At 37.1% G+C, this 19,568-nt stretch overlaps 3 protein-coding genes across 3 annotated transcripts; 1 reads left to right on the top strand and 2 right to left on the bottom strand.

Annotated features, from left to right (window-relative positions):
- Positions 1-635: 635 nt before the first annotated feature.
- On the bottom strand, positions 636-3,415 carry LIGB (catalytic LigB subunit of aromatic ring-opening dioxygenase family). The gene is made up of 3 exons (XM_059599640.2): positions 3,053-3,415; positions 2,025-2,395; positions 636-1,294 (listed from the first exon to the last, which is right to left on the bottom strand). The coding sequence occupies exons 1-3, from the start codon at positions 3,278-3,280 to the stop codon at positions 1,099-1,101; spliced, it is 795 nt and encodes a 264-aa protein (XP_059455623.2). The 5' UTR covers positions 3,281-3,415; the 3' UTR covers positions 636-1,098.
- A 1,349-nt stretch (positions 3,416-4,764) lies between these two features.
- Positions 4,765-9,047, bottom strand: LOC132183792 (SET domain-containing protein). Its single transcript, XM_059597213.1, has 5 exons — positions 8,906-9,047; positions 8,452-8,827; positions 7,722-7,918; positions 6,302-6,584; positions 4,765-5,746 (listed from the first exon to the last, which is right to left on the bottom strand). Exons 1-5 carry the CDS (start codon positions 8,914-8,916, stop codon positions 5,075-5,077), a joined length of 1,539 nt encoding a protein of 512 aa, XP_059453196.1. The 5' UTR covers positions 8,917-9,047; the 3' UTR covers positions 4,765-5,074.
- Positions 9,048-12,400: 3,353 nt separating this feature from the next.
- GFAT (putative glucosamine-fructose-6-phosphate aminotransferase) lies at positions 12,401-19,502 on the top strand. The gene is made up of 11 exons (XM_059597211.2): positions 12,401-12,764; positions 13,400-13,572; positions 13,849-13,957; positions 14,664-14,809; positions 15,384-15,548; positions 16,988-17,348; positions 17,448-17,698; positions 17,775-17,889; positions 18,006-18,261; positions 18,338-18,506; positions 19,203-19,502. The coding sequence occupies exons 1-11, from the start codon at positions 12,527-12,529 to the stop codon at positions 19,284-19,286; spliced, it is 2,067 nt and encodes a 688-aa protein (XP_059453194.2). The 5' UTR covers positions 12,401-12,526; the 3' UTR covers positions 19,287-19,502.
- Positions 19,503-19,568: the final 66 nt, after the last annotated feature.

Raw genomic sequence — 19,568 nt, 5'->3', positions numbered from 1 at the left:
GTCGAGTTCGTGTATCATATAAAAAATTATCATACTTGGGATGATGATAGATGCTTTTCATGTTGTCTACACTCGGGACAATACTTGGAGGATACCAAGTTAATAGTTGTTCACAAACTTCACTTATTATTTCTTCTTCTTATATTAAAACAACAGATAACTCTTTGTTTATTTCAGAACTGTCATTTAGGCCATTGAAGAGTGAATTTGCAAATTTTCCTAAATTTCATTGTTTCTACTCATAAATAGACAGCATTCATGGTCAGCTCCTCTGTAATATTCCAGCAAATCAAGCCATATATTCATTGATTGCAGACAATGCAGTCACTCCCTAAGATAGCCTCTGACAGCATCAGCAGTCCAACGTTCAGAGGTGAAAACATTAAGTAGATCAACCTTGCAGCTACTGCTTCCAAATTCTATAGAGATAATAAGCTAAATAATCAAATTTTAGCAAAAAATTTATGGTTCAAAGTGTTACATGACTGGGATTGGGAACATGTAAAAGGACGATAAACGGGCAGTGCTGCAAGATCGGTTTTCTGAGCTAGCTTGCCTATAATGGCGACTAAAGATAATACATTCTGATTACGGTAGGGTAGTTCAAGGCACCCTGGACCTCCCAAAGTACCATATAGTTAAAATACTGATACTTGATAATATTATTCATTAATCCCCTGCTTAAATAAGCATTACAAGACACTCTTGATGAGAACATAGTAGATGAATTACATTAGATTTCTCCCACAGATATTGATAACTATTACTACTACCAACTACTGAGGAGATATTCCTCTTATACTAGAATTCTCTGAGGAGATACCCTCTTATTCTAGGAGTCCTTCCACTGCATGACTGCATCTTACTTCCCCTTGCCGGTGTATGACTCTCGTAACACAAAGATACATAACTTACAAGGTACTTATAACACAGACCATATTTTACAATCAAAGGAAAAGTAGCCAATTTACATGTCCACAACAACTTCCAGTTTGCATCCAATCTTATTTGAAGATGACATAACAGCAGATGTATCTAAATATAATGAGACAGCATAGATACCATATAGCAGCACAACTTTTGGATGGAGATCGATTTTCAGCTGGTAGCTGTCGTGAACTGGTAAGAGGCATAGGAAAGAGTACCCATGTCCCAGCTATGGTGCATGAGTTTTGCCTTTGTGTTTTCACCAGCAGCACCCATGGCAAAATGCAATGGATAAAAGTGATCTGGCCAAGGGTGAGCCATTTTTGCACTGGGTGCCTTCTCATCCCAATGATTCACATCTTCAAATCTACAGGAAGAATTACATACTTAATTCAAAAATATAATTAATAAATTTGATAGACTAACCAAGGTTAGAAGTCAAGAAAGAAAAGCAGTAAAGAAGACCCAAGATAACGTGTCTTAATTTACTAAGTTATAATGGGTTGTCATTCCCACATGTTTGACAAACCCGGCCTATTATTAAGCGACATGACACCTAATTTGGCTCTCACAAATGAAAACCTTACTCAAGCACATTATTTCAGAATCTAATTAAGATTCAGATTGAGTATCCAAATGAAACTGAAGGTTGAAAAGCCTAGGCATTTTGTGTTTCATATTCCCCAAATGGTTGCTTAAGGGTAAGAGTAAAGGACCATCATCAACCTTGATGAAAATGTTTTAATATGCAACAAGAAAAAGAAAACCCTGAACACAAACATATCAGATGATACAGAATTCACATAATGATGACTTATTTTCCCAAGGTTCGAATGATGGGCTATTTTCAAAGCTAGCAAGAAATACTAAATTGGCCATGACTTGTAATTTAAATCATACAAAGATTCAAAAACAAATGCCTTTCCTAAAATGGACCAAAAAGCCTAAACACATCCTTCTAAAACAAATGTTGAGTGCAAAAGTGCCTTATAAACACATCCAACATATGAAACTTCTCACAGAAAGCGGCCTCAAACCAATGCAAGAGTACTCCATGCATTTCCAAAGCTAGAAAATGAAAAATGGAAAATGGTTACCTTCCTTGAAGAAGAGCATCTTTAAGCCAAGTATCAAAATCGGAAGCCCAGGAAGGAACGGGGCTGCCTGGGGGCAAAATGATCCTCAAGTTATGAGTAGTACTACCAGAACCTATGACAAGAACACCTTCATCCTTAAGAGGAGCCAATGCCCTGCCCATGTTGTAGTGATAAGTAGCATCCCTATCTGACTGAAGAGAGAGTTGACAAACTGGGATATCTGCCTCAGGATACATCAGCATCAGGGGGACCCATGCACCATGGTCAAGCCCTCGTTTTTTATCTTCGTCAACACGCTTGAACCCTGATGCCATCAGCAGTTCCTTCACCCTCTTTGCCAACTCTGGAGCTCCCGGTGCAGGGTACTTTATCTGGTAATCATCGAACATAATCACCAAAACATTGCAACATATATCAAAATGAATTACTATAAATAAATAAATAAACTTTTCTTAAAGCTTCTTAATTTGTTTCCAAATCCAAGTAATGTCCTTCATCGTTGATGTCACACAATCAATCTACTCTTGAATAGCTTTTTTTTTCTAACACCAAAAAAAAAAAAAAAATAATAATAATAATAATATTATATATCACATCACTATCAGTTGAAATGGCATTATCATTTATCTGGGATTGACGAGGGATAGTGAGATCGTATATATCATTGAATTGAAAACACATAATTAATAAGGAAAGTAGGCAGGTACTTGTTTAATGTTTATGGACTAAAAAGTAAAATGCGTACAATCCCAGGGACAGAAATAGAAATAGAACAAGAAAGAAGGGACTATTGAACAAAAGTTGGTAGATTAAAAAACCACCAAACCCGCCCGCCACCAACGCGCGCACCTAACCTTTTTCACAATTATTTGTCTAAAAGGATTTTTTTTTTTTTTTTGGGAGGGGGGGGGTGGGGGGTGGGTGGGGGAACAGAAGAGGAAAAAATAACGCAACCCATGAAAGCTCTACACAAGCCTATAGCACGAAAGATTGGGAATAATCAAAATAAAAGATGTTGTGTGTAGTACCTTGTACATGTGTTTAGGGAAGCCATAGAAATCATGGATGGTGTCGTTGCGGCCGTTAATGACGTTGACGGCGGGGACGGATGTGTCCCAGTGTCCGGAAACGACGAGAATGGCTTTGGGCCTTGGGCAGAGACCTTTCTCCTGCCATGCTTTCAAGAAAGGCCTTGCCGGTATCGAATCGTCAAACGACAGCGTCGGCGCTCCATGCGATATGTAGAAAGTGTCCATTTTAACTTTTTTTTTTTTTTTTTTTAATCAAAGAACTCAAGGCGTTGCTGATTCTGACGATAATGGTGTTGAGTTGTTGATATACGAGAAAGAGAGAGAGAGAGAGGAGATGGGGTTGGTATTGAATGAATTGCGCTTTATAAGCTCTGCCGTTCTGACATTTGCTCCGTCTTCTTCTTATATTGTTTTTTTCTTTTTGTTTTTTTTGTTTAGCACCACCTTACATTTCATTCTAATTTCAAATCAATCCTTAACCTTTAGAGTATTTATTTATAACTCATTTGCCAATTTGCATATGTGGGTTTTCACGTCTCACTCGATCCAAATATAAGACCATTTTCATTGGCCAGCCTCGCAGTAAAAGTTGGCAAAACTTCATTTTCATTGGAGATGGAGGTAATTTTTGTAACAAAATGATAAGTTTGTTTTTTTTAATCTTTTTTTGGTCAAATAAGAAATTGGCAAATTCATGATGTTGAAATTTATGATTGGTTGTAAACTAATGCTAAATATTCAACTTTTATCTCACTTAATTTTATTGGATCGACCCCTATTAAAAAAATTCAAAGACCGATAACACCGGTGGCACAAGTCCAAAAGAATTAGAATGAGATAAGAATTTAGTATTTGAAATTACTCTTAGTTGCCACAATTGACTAGAGCCAAAGGAAGATCTCTCACACCTATAAATGGGCTATGAAAACTAGATGTCAACGTGCTGCACATAATTGAAATTGGATGATTATCTCCTCTTTAAAATTAAAGAATATATATATATATATAGCTAAAATAGAAAGTCTAATTAATGTACCTGCTTTAAAAAAATTTGGTAGCTAAAATTTGTTGAGCCATGATAAATTATAAAAGCTTAAGTGTATAAAAATTGATAAAAAAATAAAAAAATAATTCAATAGATTTACTAACCGACATGAATGGCAGGAAACGTAAGATTATCCAAGTCTTGATGACCAACGCACAAATCCTTATATTTTATTGTCTTTCTTTGAATTCAAGGGGTATTGCTTTCATTTTTTCGGATTTCAACACGCTCTTAAGTTTTCTCTTTTCCCACATCCACTAGGACCACTACTTTTTCCCTTCCAGAAGGTCGACAAGGTCAACTAAGCTATTTCTTAGAAAATGGGTCAATCCCATTCCCGAAAGATAAGACACCATTTGAGCTGGATAACAGTAACACCAAAACTATTTCTTCAGCCTCTTGTTTGTGATTGAGAGAACGGGAAACTTGGATCAAATTTTGGTGGGATATGTATAAGATCTATACATTATGATATGATGATCAAGAGATTTGCTGTAATTTTTTTAATGGTTCAGATTTAATTCTACTTTTTTTATAAAAAAAAAAATTAAAATTAAAATTAAAATCTAAACTGTAAAAAATAAAAATAAAAAACTTCAGGATCTCCCTTGAGCACCTGAACCAAATCCAACTGAGAGATGCATGAGCAAGGAGAGAACTTGGCTGAGGCAAATAATATATTAAGCCAAAGTAATACAAAAATGCACATTTCCATTCCTCTAAAGCAAACTAAACAGGCCAACAAAATCTCATAAATCGACTCGAAAATAAGTTTCACACTTGGGTTTGAATAAAAAGTCAGGCCATCTATTCTACCAATGCTGACATTGCCTACCAACTGCCTACTGTTACATAATGGTTTAAAATTTCACCATTTCACTTCATGAAACAATGGTGGCAGCGGAACCTCTGCACTGTCATTTGGAGAAATTACAAGTAACGCCACAAATGATGTTTAAATAGAGCTCAAAGTTTCATTTCTTCTTTAACTTTTTCCTCACTGAGGATCGCTTAGCTGTTCTAAAAGACTGAGCACCAACAGCAGCATAAGTTCTGAGCCTTTCCAGGATCCTCCTCTCACTGACACGCAGCATTAAAGAATGGTACAACTTTCTCTCTCTTATGCAACAATTCCCAAGTGCTTCAATATCATCTTCTATTGAATTAGAACCATAAAAACTCTCTCGCATATCTGCCAGCGACAAAAGGGCATCACAAACATCCTCTGTCAACAACAAATCCTTACTCACTTCTGAAGCTTTTTCCCAAATGAACTGGCCTTCTTCTGACAAGATCATGCCTATGGATCCATTAGAGTTCCCTGCAGTTGACACTGTGAGGTCCAACTTATGATATGTATCCTCTGGTAACAGCATTATGTACAATAATATCAGCAGCTCAATTTGGGGTTCCCCATCAAATGAGATCTCAAAATATTCAGTGTCCTGGCTAACACATCCACAGTAATCCAGTTTTCTCCAGAGGGCTAGCCTGGTTCTACGGTACCGGTCAGAAAACGAAGATGAACTCCATTGGAGTAATAGTTCCATATCGATATTTACAATGTCAAATGGATTATTTGGCTCTGTAAATCCATATCTGTGAAGCAATGCAGCATTACCCACCAATCCATATGTATTAAAGACCTGAGAGGAGAAGAAAAAGAATAAAATGAACAGTTTTATAAAACATCATTTCAAATCAAGGGTTACCTATTGGAAACTGAATTTCTTTTCCTTCTTTTTTCCCCCTGGTAAGTATTGAAAGTGGATTTTAAAATAAGCAGAGTCAAAAACACCAAGGTTCTGAATTGACTATGCACTTAAAGATGAGATGACAGAAATAAAACCAAAAACGGATACCAACGCAAATAAATTCAACTACTATTAGCACATGGTAAAATAGTTAGGGCCAGCAACATAAATGCTGCTCTACAGAAGTGAATCATTCGGAAGCAAAGCTGATGCAACCTCCCCTTGTGATTGGGACTGCATAAGTTATAGCTCCAAACGGTCGATGTGTTGGGCCTTTAATTAACCAATGACAAGTCAACCCATTTCAACAGTGGCTCTCTTTTGCCAAAGATATCAAATTAATGCACCTCCAGATTCAAAAGCAACCTCACACCTACACACTACTGAAATAACTGATGCGAGAAAGTGACTGGAAAAGCAACTGACTGAACAAGAACAAATTCTAACCTCGGCTCCAACTTCAACATTTTTCACCATAACCATTTCTAACACTATGGTATCATCCCTCGAAACCGAAGAGAAGTCCGAGTCACTACCCCGAGAAGGATTCTTCCCAACAAGAGTTGTATTTGGTCCTTTCTGATCAGAGTAAGAATCTTGAATCAACGTGTCATTATCACTAGTATCAACATGCGTATCACTTTTGTTGGTATCAGAATCACTTTCGGAATCAGAATAAGAATGTAAAGAGGTGATGTGTACATCCTCTGCTCCTGTCTTGTGATTAAAACTGGATTTTATATAAGAGAGATCAAGGATAAATTAAATCATCAAGATGTAGAAAGCATAAAGTAAACCATCAATGAAGAACTCTACCTATAATGAACAACGAAGCTGAACTAGATAAATAGACTATTAAAGAAAGAAACACAAGATAGTATCTACCAAGCTATACTCAAGGAAGTAACACCATTTTGTGATAGGCATCAAACAGTGAAATCTTACATATCACAACATGTTTTGTATCATAGCTGAAGCATATGTAAACTGACTCTTTATATCCTCATTGAACAGATAACCTTTACCAAATTAGGGGAAAACAGAATATATATTCGAAAAACCAAAGGCAGTGCCCATCAATAAATGACCAGTACAGCTTCAAATAAATGCAACTAACCATTCTTCACATGAATTACAATTTTTTTCTCTCTCCACTTATTTGACTCCAAGTACTCATGTTAAAACCTTGTATAACATGAGCTGCCATGGTAGCTTACAGATGAGTTTATCAGGATTTAAAGTTAGCTTTTTGCTGGACAAGAAGATAAATCTTCCTTTACAAATAATAGGTTGATAATGTCTCAGCCTTGGCATTTAAGTAAGAAATAGTCAAGTCAAAACCCATTTTGATAAGTACAGCAAACTTGGATAAGGCATAGGCATTCAATTTGGAGAATGTAAAACTGATATAACTCTTGAGATTGATCAAAGGCGGTACAGCATTATATATGTGTCCATGAGTTATGGAAATGTGACTCGCTAGGAGGTTACTCCCTCATTCTATTCCATAGTAATTGATTTGCACAAGTTGCACAGCTTCAGCTAGAGTTGCATAACTTGAAAAGGGCTAGTTAGCACCTTGTGGATAATGATGTAGTAGAATATAATTGTGAACTATGAAGATAAATCAACAAGCAACTTGCCATTTAAATATTCCTTCTTATGAATGTCATCACATATATAGGTTACACGGATTATATCCTCTTGAACATTTTTCTAATCAACCCACCACAATTAAGCCAAAGAGTTAGGAGAGCATCAGATAATGGTAAACCTCTCAACTAATTAAAGGGACCAACAAGACAAATCAGATTCAGTTATACAAGAGAAATGATTCACAGGACCTCAATGTGATAGTGTAACTTACAGATCTGCCAAAGGAACCATTCCAGATCCATGGTACTCATCTACCTCAAAAGACCGAGACGCGATAAGACTTTTGGCAGCGAAGTATTGTTCAATGCCAAAACATTTTGGATCCAAATTGAAAGGTGGTGAATCCAAGAGGGGCAGAATACTATCTTTCCAGTCCTCATAAATAATACCTTTGTCTTCTTTTACAGTCTGCCTACAATTTTAAAAGACATGATCAGATGGACAATATTTTGAATGCTGAAACAGTCCAGGGTGAGTCTTCTCCTAAGACGTGCCTCCTAACCTGCGATTTGAAAATGCATATTTTTCTACATTTTCAAAATACTATTTTTTTAAAAAGTACAACCAAGCAAATACATTTTCTAAGATTTGATTTCAAATCACACTTTTAGTATGTGAATCGCAATGCTAAACACGATCTTGAAAGATAAGGAGTAACATATTGCAATAGCATTCCAATGTGTAGAGTAACTTATAATTAGCACCACTAGCATATCAGACATTTTTCTACACAAATTTAAGCATCTCACAATTTACCAAACCTTGAATAGATACAGTCTTACAGACTAGCTGGGAGACTAATGGGTCAGTTGAATTTGACATCTAGAAAATGTATAAATCCTTACACCCATGATGGGATGACCCCAGATAAGATTAACCAATTCTGAATGGAAAAACAAGTACCACCGGACTACAAACAATACCATTCATCGCATATATACCTTGTGGAGCTCAGTGCCACGTAGGAGAGAGTCCAGGTCGTCCAAAGTCCAAAGCAAGGGCAAGCACTCCTGAGGAGGCAAGAGCTGGAGGTAGCCAGCCCAGGGTGAGTCTTCTCCTAAGCTCCTCTCGTACATGAGCGCCACCGCTAGGCCCAGAGAACCGCCCAACCCAGCGCTTTCGATCAGGTCACTTGCCCCGCTGGTCCTCATGGTCAGGCACGCCGCCTTTGGTATTCTCGCCACCATGTCGCCTACCTTGAGATCGCACAGCGCTCTCACGGCGATCCCCTCGCCCTCGGGGCTGTCCGTGAAGCAGAGGGCATCGCTGTACTCTATGCCTTGGGACCTCATCCACCGCTTGAACGCTCTCAGTCGCCTGCATGCGAGTGTGCTTGTTTGGTTGCTGAATAAATGGTAAAGGAAAGTGAAGGAAAAGCTAAGGTTCACGGCTTACCTGGTTGCCATTGCGGAAAATGTACGGCGGCGGGAGGTCCTTGATACAGCTGATTTAACAGTTTTAGGGCGTTAATGCCGTCTAGTGGTTCTTCTAGGCTCTTGTCTTGATGGGTCGGGCTTGGTTTGGGCAATGTTTTCAACTGATTTATGCTCCTAATCTTGTGACAGTCAAGTCGATGATACAGGTGGAGTAATTCTACAAGTATCCTCTTCAAGAATGAGAATAGGATCTTTTTAGTCTATAGTGGATCGAAGAATATTTAATTTATGGCTGAGATTTCTTTTTATAAATTTTACAGTCACAAATAAGACACATGTCACATGTCCCATTATAAAAAAATAATAATAAATAATAATATTTCAAATTAAAAAAATTAATAAAAAAATAAAAGGTGACTATCTTGACCATAGGGGGTGGCCGGACTATCCCATGGCACTTGGGGTTGGTCCGGCCACTCCCAAGGGCCAAATATATATATATATATATATATATATATATATATATAGTTTGGGTTTAGGGAGTGGCCGGACCACCCCCAAGGGCCATGGGGTGGTTTTGGCCACCTCAGGGCCCTTGGGGGTGATCCGACCACCTCCAAGGGCCAAATAATTTATTTATTTATTTATTTTATTTATTTTTTTAGATCTGGTGGCCACCCCAAAGGGCCATGAGCCCCAACTGGGGTGGTTCAGTCACCCCCTTAATTTTTTATAATTTTTTTAAAAAAATATATAATATTTTATTATTATTTTTTATTAATGTGACATATGTCATATTTATGACCTCAAGATCTCTTTAACCAGATCTCTTTAAAAAGATCTGACCATTAACAAGATCCTCTCCAGTCCATTACCAATAATGAGGTTGATTTTAAAATCATCATTTGATTAAAATTCAATAATGTTTAATCACAAGCTCAGGTAATTTTAAGAGCCACATTATTATTAGAGGGACACAAGAGACACTTGTAGTATTATTTAAAAATGTTAACTAATTTTATACGAGCTGATGTGACATATTTTTAGTGACTTTTTATTTTATTTTATTTTTAAAGTATTGTTTGTACTATAAATCACATTTTTATTTACTTTTATATATTTGACACTGTCAATTAGCCTTTAAAATCAGGAGGTGGGTGACCTATCTTATTTGCATGGACGAGAAAAATTATATTTTGGGAGTGTTGAGCTAGATGAGTTTCAAGAGAGATGAAGTGTTGCTCATTGGAGTTACTAGAGGTGGAAAAGAAAAGTGCTACGGATTGGTATGGGAAAACTTTGGAGGATTCATTTCGGAGACAATTTGTGTGTCTGTCAAGGGGGTTAATTGGGGGGCGGAGGCGGGGTTCAATGGTCGAGTCGACACGACAAAAGTGTTGGCATCGTTCACCTAAAATCTCCTCAATATGACTTAACAAAAGTGTTGGCATCGTTCACCTAAAATATCCCCAATATAACTTACTATCATGAGACATTTTGTTGCGATGAATCATAATTCACAATAAAGAAAATCAATTCCTACAAACAACATCAACGGTTGATATGATGACCTACAGTGACCTTAAGCATCGTGCCAAATAGGGGCTCTACAAGGGAGAAAAAGAATTTGAAGGGTTCATTGATGAGTCAAATGAAGCCACTCGAACACCCAAGTGATGAAGGTAAATTGAGAAGAAATTTAAGTATAGTTTGGCTAGGGTCATAATTGTATATTCAAGTGAGCACCCCTTATTCCTTTTATATAAGCCATTGTCTATGCTCCTCCTCCCTAGGATTTTAGAGATTTTCGCTAATAAGTTGTTATTGACGTGGAGATTTTCTCTCTAGGCTTGTTGAGAAGGGTTACACGACATGGTCAGAAAGTACGTTGAGCTAGCAAAAGGGAAATCAGTTGCTAGGCGATATCCTTGTATGAATGTGCACTCGAATCTTGGCAGTTAATCGGGTTGTGGGTTGTTAGACCCATGGTGATTCACAATTCCTAATGTTCCTGGAATTATGTTGGGCTCTTTCACAAATGGGCCCCTTAGTGCCTGTCGGTAGTCAAGCCCTCCATAGATGATCAATCAAAAGTATAATTTTTGCATATTTTGATCTCTTCTAAAGTTGGATTTGGTTCTAACAAATGTGAAAGAATTTTTATGGAGCTTGCCCGTCTAAATAGGTTTTAGACTATCTGTTTGCCTTTTGAAACAGATGAACCATGTAAGAACTCAAAACGAATCTAATATGAGCTCAAAAGTGTTTTTGGATCTTTATTCTTTAAAGTCGGTTAATTTTTACTTGTTATAGAGACTCAAGATACTCGATTATCATAATTGAGCAAAAGGCTAAGACTGACTATGGTGTGAGGTGAATGACTAGAAAAAAGTTTGTGCTCCCTCCAATTACCTAGGGGGTTGGGGGGATTTTTTTTTTTTTTTTTTTATCAGGAGTTATTTAGAATTTATTGATAAGGATCAAGAGCATAAAACTCTTATATTACAAAGAATATAAAGCTCTGATTAAATATAGACACAAGCTATGAGGTTACAAATACTATCTATGACCTTAATTTTCGCTAAATTATGTACTACTACAGTTATTGAACATACATGCTCCGGGCAGACTAAATCTAAGACATAAGTAGTTGATATTCTCAACATAGGGGAATGGGTGGATTGGGGCCAAGAATTATGCAAAATCAAAATAAAAGCTCTTCTTGCTAGGCCAAATTGGAAAATTCTGCCAAAGGAGGACATCATTTGGGTTAATGGCTCTGCTAGGTAAAAGCTTTGGAGCTTTTTTCAACATTTTTTTTTTAATTATAGTAAAAATTGATTGACGTGAAACAAAGTAAGAATATTTGATATAAAAAAAGTGAATTTTGTTTTTGTTTTGTTATTTAAATAATAGTAAAAAATGATTGATATGATGTAAAAAAATAAGAATATTGAAAATTGATTTATTTTATTAATAATATTTGACTATTACCAAACATGCCAATGTTTTAAAGCATAAAAATGCAAAAGTTTATTAAGTTTGGAAATGTATTCACAATAATAACTCTCTTGTCTATAAAGAAGCTTGTTTATGTCATAGGGAATGGGGATAAGGTTAAATGTATAGCTTGCACAATTTGAAAGTCTCTCGTCTGATTAACTTGGATAAATTATCTCAATTTTTGTTGTTTTGTTGTTTTGTTTTGTTTTTCCTATGTTTGAATTGTCTTGTCCAACTCTTGTTTGTTTGTAGTTTCTACTTTCTCCTTTCCTTTGTCCTTGTATCGCTTAGAATAAAAAAAAGAAAAAAAAAAACACTCCCCCAAAGAGAAAGTGCTATGACTTAGCCTCCCCAACCACATCATGACACATTGGCAGTCTTTACGCAAACTAAAATGACAAAAGAACCCCTCCATGAATATGCATGTGCAACTGAATGTACATGTGTAATATACCTACCATATACGCATAAAAGAAGCAAAAAGTCAGAAAGTCAAATTCGTCGATCGGTCCATCCCTCTCCCTCTCTCTCTTTTATTTAAATAAAATTAATAAAGTGTATTGCCTCTTGAGCCCAGAAGGAAGAGGAAGAAGAAGGAAGACAGAGAGAGAGAGAGAGAGAGAGAGAGAGAGGAAGAATGTGTGGGATATTTGCGTATTTGAATTTCAATGTGAAGAAGGAGAGGCGCTACATTCTGCAGGTGCTCTTCAATGGCCTCAGGCGTTTGGAGTACAGAGGCTACGATTCCGCCGGCATCGCCATCGACTCCGACAACAATTCCTCATCGTCCTCCGAAAATTCCGTCGTCTGTCCGCCTCCTCTCGTCTTCCGCCGCGAGGGAAACATTGAGTCCCTTGTCAAATCTGTCTACCATGGTAATTTCTCCTTGCTTGATCTCTCTCTCTCTCTCTCTCTCTCTGATTTTTTGGATGGATTGGTTTTCGTTGACATTTTCTCATCGATCACCGGTGTATCTACCATCCATTTCTTAGAATATTCGTCTCTATCTATGGTCGAGTATAATGATGTATTTGTTTTGACCAATTTTTTTTACTGTTCAAAACGTTTAACCTGAAATTTTAAATTCTTGGTTGGAACCAATTTAGAAATTTCAACCATTTTCGTTTTATCTGTCCTGGTTTCGTTTTAATTTCCCGGAACAAACATCTGGTAAATTTCCAGAATTTGAAATTCATTGAAATTTACCTCTAATTCCGTTAAAAAATGGTGTAAGTTTGATATATAAGTTATAGGAATGTCAATGACAATCGGTAATACACACCCAGTTTTATATATATGACTAGAGCAGTCTTTAGAAATGCTCTTTCTAGCTATTATATTTTCATTCTCTTTAGCGAAATATGACTTGGTTTCATGTCTGTAGTTGGTCCATGCCTAGTAACACATATATATATTTTTTCTACATCCATTTGTTTGACTCTTCTGTTTTGATATATTTCCCGTAACATGATCGAAGGTGAAAAACTAATGGTGATTTTACTATTTGCAGAGGTCGCTGAAACGGATTTAAATTTGGAGGAATCTTTTTCCATCCATGCTGGCATAGCGCACACCAGGTGGGCAACTCATGGAGAGCCATCTCCGAGGAACAGTCATCCTCAGAGCTCTGATGATGGAAACGAGTTCTTGGTTGTTCATAATGGTGTTATTACTAATTATGAGGTATGCTTAAGATTTCTGCAGCAAGATGTTTCGTTTCTTTATTATTCTTCAATTCCTACTTGACTGATGTGTTCTCTTCATGCAATAATCTTCATTGGAGTAGACCGTTTCTTATTACTGGTCTTGGTCTTAGCTTGAGTTTCAAAGAATGATTAAAGAATGCAATAAATGTTTATAATGTCTCTGCTTCTGTAAGAACGTTCACGTAGATGATTTTTTAGAATTCTATTATATTTCAATGTACATTGTTTTCAATTTTCATATGTAAATCTTCAGGTCTTAAAGGAGACGCTAGTCCGACATGGGTTCACCTTTGAATCTGAAACAGATACAGAAGTAATTCCAAAGCTTGCCAAATTTGTTTTTGACAAAGCAACTGAAGGAGGTAATACTAAATTTGGAATGAAGTCAGTTTTCTTGCCTAAAATGTGTAAATTGCTTTTGGAATTTCAAGAAACTCATGCAATACATATATCTTTGTGGATGAAGTAGTAAAATAGCTCCAGAACATTTAAAATGAGATTTCTGGCTGGGTTGTGGCATTATCATCTTATTTACTACTTTTTTCATTCGTGTTACTGAAAGCATATGATACATTGTATATTTGTATACATGTAATTAGCAAAGACACATATTTGTACATACATGAACAGTATATAGAGCTTGTGCGCTAAAGGATCCCTGTCTAAGCAGGTTTGCTTCTTCTCACCCATATGGCTGATGCAGGCTCTTTTTAGATGTCTTCAGACAAGCTGTCTGAAAACTAATATCACTTTCTAAAGGGAAATAATTAAAACCCATTAGTAGTACTTGTGTAAAAAGTGACTTAAGTAAACCTTAGTAGCCTTCTGTACCTATCTAAGGACATATACATGATATACGCCATTTTTTTGGTATGAAAGCACTGTACTGTTTCTCTTGGCTGACAGTAGTTGACCCAATTATGGTGTTTTGCTTCCACTCTTATTGCTCAAGACATAGTGCATTTGACTTTATTGGTTTGTTTTTGAAATGCCTTTTCATTTCATATAAAATTTGAAGCACAATTAAAGATGACATGAGCATAGAGTGTTTTATCATTTGTGTTGCAGGTGACCGGACTGTCACATTTAGTCAAGTGGTGCTTGAAGTTATGAGGCATCTTGAAGGAGCATATGCTCTTATTTTTAAAAGCCGGCATTATCCAAATGAATTGATTGCTTGCAAACGTGGCAGCCCATTGGTCTTAGGTGTAAAAGTAAGTTATATGTCAATGTTGTTAAGTAATAAATGTGAAAAGATTTAAGCTTCTACTAGTTTGGTTTTATACCACCAAATCCTTGTTACGAGTTCTTTTGTTTATCATGTTTAATCTTTAGTTCTGGCCAATGTTTTGTACCACCTGTATTATCTTGTTGACTTCCTGATTTATACAGAATATTTTTCCTTGAAGAGTTAATTAAGTACCATCAGAAGTTATGTTTGGTGCTTTTCAAAGCTTGTAGATGCTTTAAAGAAAAGAATGACTGGTTTTGCCTCTTTCATTGTTAATCTTGCCTAGGAATTATGCTGCATGTATTTTTTCTTTCTGTAGTACACCTTAAGTTCAGGTGGTTAAGAATCATTGTGTGTGTGGAGAGAGTAAGAGTACGTGATGCTGCCTGAAGTTTTGTTTTTTTTCTAAAGAACTGTTCTAAAGATTTCTTTCACTATTTGACCATCTTGTTTATGATGTCATGATCTCCTACATTTTATGGACAAATTTTATGTGACCTTCTGTCTGATTGCATTTATTTTTCTCAGATTGTCCCTTACTGCTATTATTATCTCAGGAATTGACAGAAGACGCAAGCAATGGATCGGCATTTCATGATGATAAATTTGTTTCAAAGAATGGAAACCCCAAAGAACTTTTCTTATCCAGTGATGCCAATGCTCTAGTTGAACACACAAAGAAAGTTTTGGTAATTGAGGATGGTGAAGTAGTTCACCTTAAGGTACTTGACTTCATTTTATTTAGTTTATTTTTCGTGTTTGTGCAAGTATACAAGTTGTTCCACTTGTCTCTTTGGACTTGGCATGTGCCTTACTTCCATCTGAATATTAGATGCTAATCCCATCTTAAAAGAGTTATGATTGGCATTTAAAACACTATTTGCCTAGTCCTTTGCTAGTGACAATCCTGCACCACCAACCACCATGTTGTAAAGGGTGTGGGATTAGTTAGGATAGGGTGGATTGTACAGCAAACCATGTCTAGACACACATTCCTACATACATTATGCAAATCCATAGGAATCAGTGACAAGTTCCAAAGTATGGTCTGCTAATAGAAACCTACATCAGGAAGACTTCTGCGTAAACCACATATTCTGCTGTCATATTTGCTGCATATGATATCACAATGGCATTGTAGCATTAATGAGAAAGAAATGGTATGCAGAAGTTGGGAAGTAGCTGTGTACTTCTGGGTTATAAGTTGTCTATGTTACCACATCCCCACTAATGCCTCATTCATGTCCACTTAGGACTTCAGTCTTGCTCTTTTCATTTGAAATTGACCAAATGCTAGTTCGTCGAACAAGGTGATATTTCCGTCATTCTTGTTGTTTCATTGGATCTCTTGGGTTGGTCAGTGAGGTTGAGATGTGAGACAGGTAGTCAGCCCTAGGCGAGATTCTGGTTGGATTATCTATTCCTGCATTCTCGTTGTCTCTGTGGATTCAAGGTGCTATTCTGGAGCTACCAAGGAAGTCTGGTTCCCTTCATAGAAACTATGAAGAATGGGAAATTGGAGCAGCTTGCTATGTGGCATCTCACTGAACCAATGGGGAAGGCATTGCTAAACTGGGTTTTCTCCACTTCAAGGCACAGAAGATCTCATTTGCTGAACAGAGTGGTAGTGTGGCAAGCAGAAGATGTGTAACTTATGCTCCCTTCACCTTTATCAAATGTTTCTGGTCATTATATAAACCTCTTAGTTTTATTAGTAAAAATAATAATAGCCATTAAATCAAACTCATAGCTTTAACAGGGGAATCATTTTTCTCCGGAAGCTTGAACTGGGATAGCGGTATGATGTACAGCTTGTGGGAAGTCTTTCTGTCGCAGAACACTTTTATGTATAGCTTGGCAAGTTTTTCATGTCATTCTGAGGCTATTTACCATACCACACAAACAGTTTGATGGTCACTTTCCCATCCTTCTCTATGGCTTTTTTACTTACTGGAGACTTTTTGTCTCCATCAGTCAAATCGCCCTCCTGAAACTATTTCAGGCATGTACTGTTTAGAGCTTAAAGGGGGGCAAAAGACCCTGCAGTTCTTGGGTGTAATAGGGCTCTGCGTTACCGTGCTAAAGAATTATGGATACTAATGCTGCTGGCTAATTCATTGATATTGACGTTGAATTGTACTTATGATGATGGTTGCTTCAGGATGGAGGAGTATCAATTCTCAAGTTCGATAATGACAAAGAAAAACATGGCAATTCCCTTGCTCGACCTACTTCAGTGCAACGTGCATTATCTGTTCTTATGATGGAGGTTGAACAAATAAATAAAGGAAAGTACGAGCATTATATGCAGAAAGAAATTCATGAACAACCGGAATCTTTAAAAACCACAATGAGGGGGAGGCTTATTCGTGGAGGTTCCTCCAAAGCCAAGACTGTTCTTTTGGGTGGGCTGAAGGATCACCTTAAAACAATAAGGCGTAGCAGGCGGATTGTTTTCATTGGTTGTGGAACAAGCTACAATGCTGCTTTAGCTGCAAGACCCATCTTGGAAGAACTTTCTGGTGAGTACTTTGTATACTTTCAGTATTATTTTGCAGCTTGTAAAATTAGTTTTTCTCTGAATTTTTTTTTTCCTTATTTATTTCATATGAAATCTACAGGCATCCCTGTTACAATGGAAATTGCTAGTGATCTCTTGGATCGGCAGGGACCAATTTACAGAGAAGATACAGCTGTATTTGTTAGTCAATCTGGTGAAACTGCAGATACTTTACTTGCATTGGAATATGCTTTAGAAAATGGTGCATTATGTGTTGGCATAACAAACACTGTTGGCAGTGCAATAGCCAGGCATACACATTGTGGCGTTCATATAAATGCTGGCTGTGAGATTGGTGTGGCAAGTACCAAGGTAAATGTTGCAATTATAGGATCTTTGTTTTGGTTGTTTGTGCGTTGGTTTTTTATATCATCACTATCAATGATAGGCATACACAAGTCAAATAGTAGTGATGGCCATGTTAGCACTAGCGATAGGAGGTGATACTCTTTCCAATCAAGCAAGAAGAGAGGCTATAATAGATGGTCTATTTGACTTGCCAAGTAAGTTTTGGGCTTTTCTATTTTGAAAATTCATTGGGATATAGCCTGTTTTCAAAGAAGTTGAGGAAATGGTTAGAAAGTTATTCTTTCTTGCTTTCTATATCTTTTGTTTGCAGACACAGTCAGAGAGGCATTGAAGCTTGACCAGGAAATGAAGGATCTTGCAAAACTGTTGATTGCTGAGCAGTCACTCCTTGTGTTTGGGAGAGGTTACAATTATGCAACAGCTCTGGAGGGTGCTTTGAAAGTAAAGGAAGTGGCACTAATGCATAGCGAAGGAATACTTGCCGGTGAAATGAAACACGGTCCTTTGGCTTTGGTTGATGAAAATCTCCCTATAGTTGTGATTGCCACTCGTGATGCCTGCTTCAGGTTTACTTCTATCATAGTCAGGAGCATCTCTGTCATCTAAAATTCTTAGTTTATTGACATTATCTTTTGCTGACAGCAAGCAGCAGTCTGTTATTCAGCAACTTCATGCCCGCAAAGGTCGCCTAATAGTGATGTGTTCAAAAGGAGATGCTGCTGCTGTGTGTGCTGGGGGATCTGGTCGAGTGATTGAGGTTCCGCAGGTTGAGGATTGTCTTCAACCTGTAATTAATATAATTCCCTTACAGGTATACTTCCTGCAATTTTTCAGCATATGTACTATTTATCTTGGTCAACTGTAATCGTTATCTAAAGTAAAAGTTGGCAATTTAATTTCTAATTTTGTCATACGACTTGAATTCTAGTCATTTTATGTGGGGGGTACCAATAAATGGTTAAATTCACGTGCATATGTGAATAAGTAGTTCGATAAACCATGTGTGTTGTTTTTTTTGGTTTTGTGGTGTGGCCCGGCTGCTGTGGCCATGGTGTAATTGGTTTTGCTTAATGTATGCATCTACACTTTTCCTTTGTCATTTATGCTAGTATCTCCTTTTGAATATCAATGCCTTCCATAGAGGACTCGGTGTATTAGGTTCCAAGGACCTTCCGAGTTTTAGAATGACCAGATACACATTACTTTGAATTGCTAGCTGTAATGCATTTACACCTTTGGAATACGCACGAGTTTATTCTCGACATTTCTTTTCTTCAATCTACAGAAGCTTATCTTTGGACTTAAAAATCACTATTTTATTTCTCAAAAGACGGAGTAACAAAGAAGAACATGTGGAATCTTATGACCACTTTTCCATCCACAATTGTGTGCTTCTTTATTTTCTTGTATGGTTCATTGTTCTTATCAATTTTACCAGGCTAGTATCTCCTTTTGAATATCAATGCCTTCCACTGAGCAAGCTTTCATCTGCCCTTTCTTCGTACAGTTGCTGGCATATCATCTCACCGTATTGAGGGGGTTCAACGTCGACCAGCCGCGGAATCTTGCAAAGAGTGTGACAACCCAGTAGTTCTACTGACAACTTCTTGCCTCTTTTACTCTTACCTACCATGAGAAAGTTCAGGATACCAACTGAATGCATTAGAGATTTATTTTTTTATTTTTTTCCTTTTTGGCTCTGAAACCACCTCAGATGTATTTTGTGGTGTTTATGCTGAGAGATCATACTGGAGCATTGTAAATTATCAGAAATAGGAACCCTAATAACACCCCCCCTGACTTCTCACTTCTTGGCTCTCCTACCCTTTGTGAAGCTTTCTTGAGTGTGCTTGTTGCCAATGGTTGAAGTTAC

Source organism: Corylus avellana, chromosome 7, assembly GCF_965113065.1.
Source record: "Corylus avellana chromosome 7, dhCorAvel1.hap1.2, whole genome shotgun sequence".
NCBI lineage: Eukaryota > Viridiplantae > Streptophyta > Magnoliopsida > Fagales > Betulaceae > Corylus > Corylus avellana.
The sequence above is the reverse complement of the archived record's forward strand: the minus strand, read 5'-3'. Positions and strand labels throughout refer to the sequence as shown.

Excerpts from the sequence above, each read along its gene's own strand:
- LIGB (XM_059599640.2), bottom strand. The coding sequence starts at position 3,280 with ATGGACACTTTCTACATATCGCATGGAGCGCCGACGCTGTCGTTTGAC. Across the intron at positions 2,396-3,052 it reads TCCCTAAACACATGTACAAG|ATAAAGTACCCTGCACCGGG; the intron begins GTACTACACACA and ends GATGATTACCAG. Across the intron at positions 1,295-2,024 it reads GATGCTCTTCTTCAAGGAAG|ATTTGAAGATGTGAATCATT; the intron begins GTAACCATTTTC and ends TTCTTCCTGTAG.
- GFAT (XM_059597211.2), top strand. The coding sequence starts at position 12,527 with ATGTGTGGGATATTTGCGTATTTGAATTTCAATGTGAAGAAGGAGAGG. Across the intron at positions 12,765-13,399 it reads TGTCAAATCTGTCTACCATG|AGGTCGCTGAAACGGATTTA; the intron begins GTAATTTCTCCT and ends TACTATTTGCAG. Across the intron at positions 13,573-13,848 it reads GTGTTATTACTAATTATGAG|GTCTTAAAGGAGACGCTAGT; the intron begins GTATGCTTAAGA and ends GTAAATCTTCAG.
- LOC132183792 (XM_059597213.1), bottom strand. Across the intron at positions 7,919-8,451 it reads GTGGCACTGAGCTCCACAAG|ACTGTAAAAGAAGACAAAGG; the intron begins GTATATATGCGA and ends AATTGTAGGCAG. Across the intron at positions 6,585-7,721 it reads ATGGTTCCTTTGGCAGATCT|TTTTAATCACAAGACAGGAG; the intron begins GTAAGTTACACT and ends TATAAAATCCAG.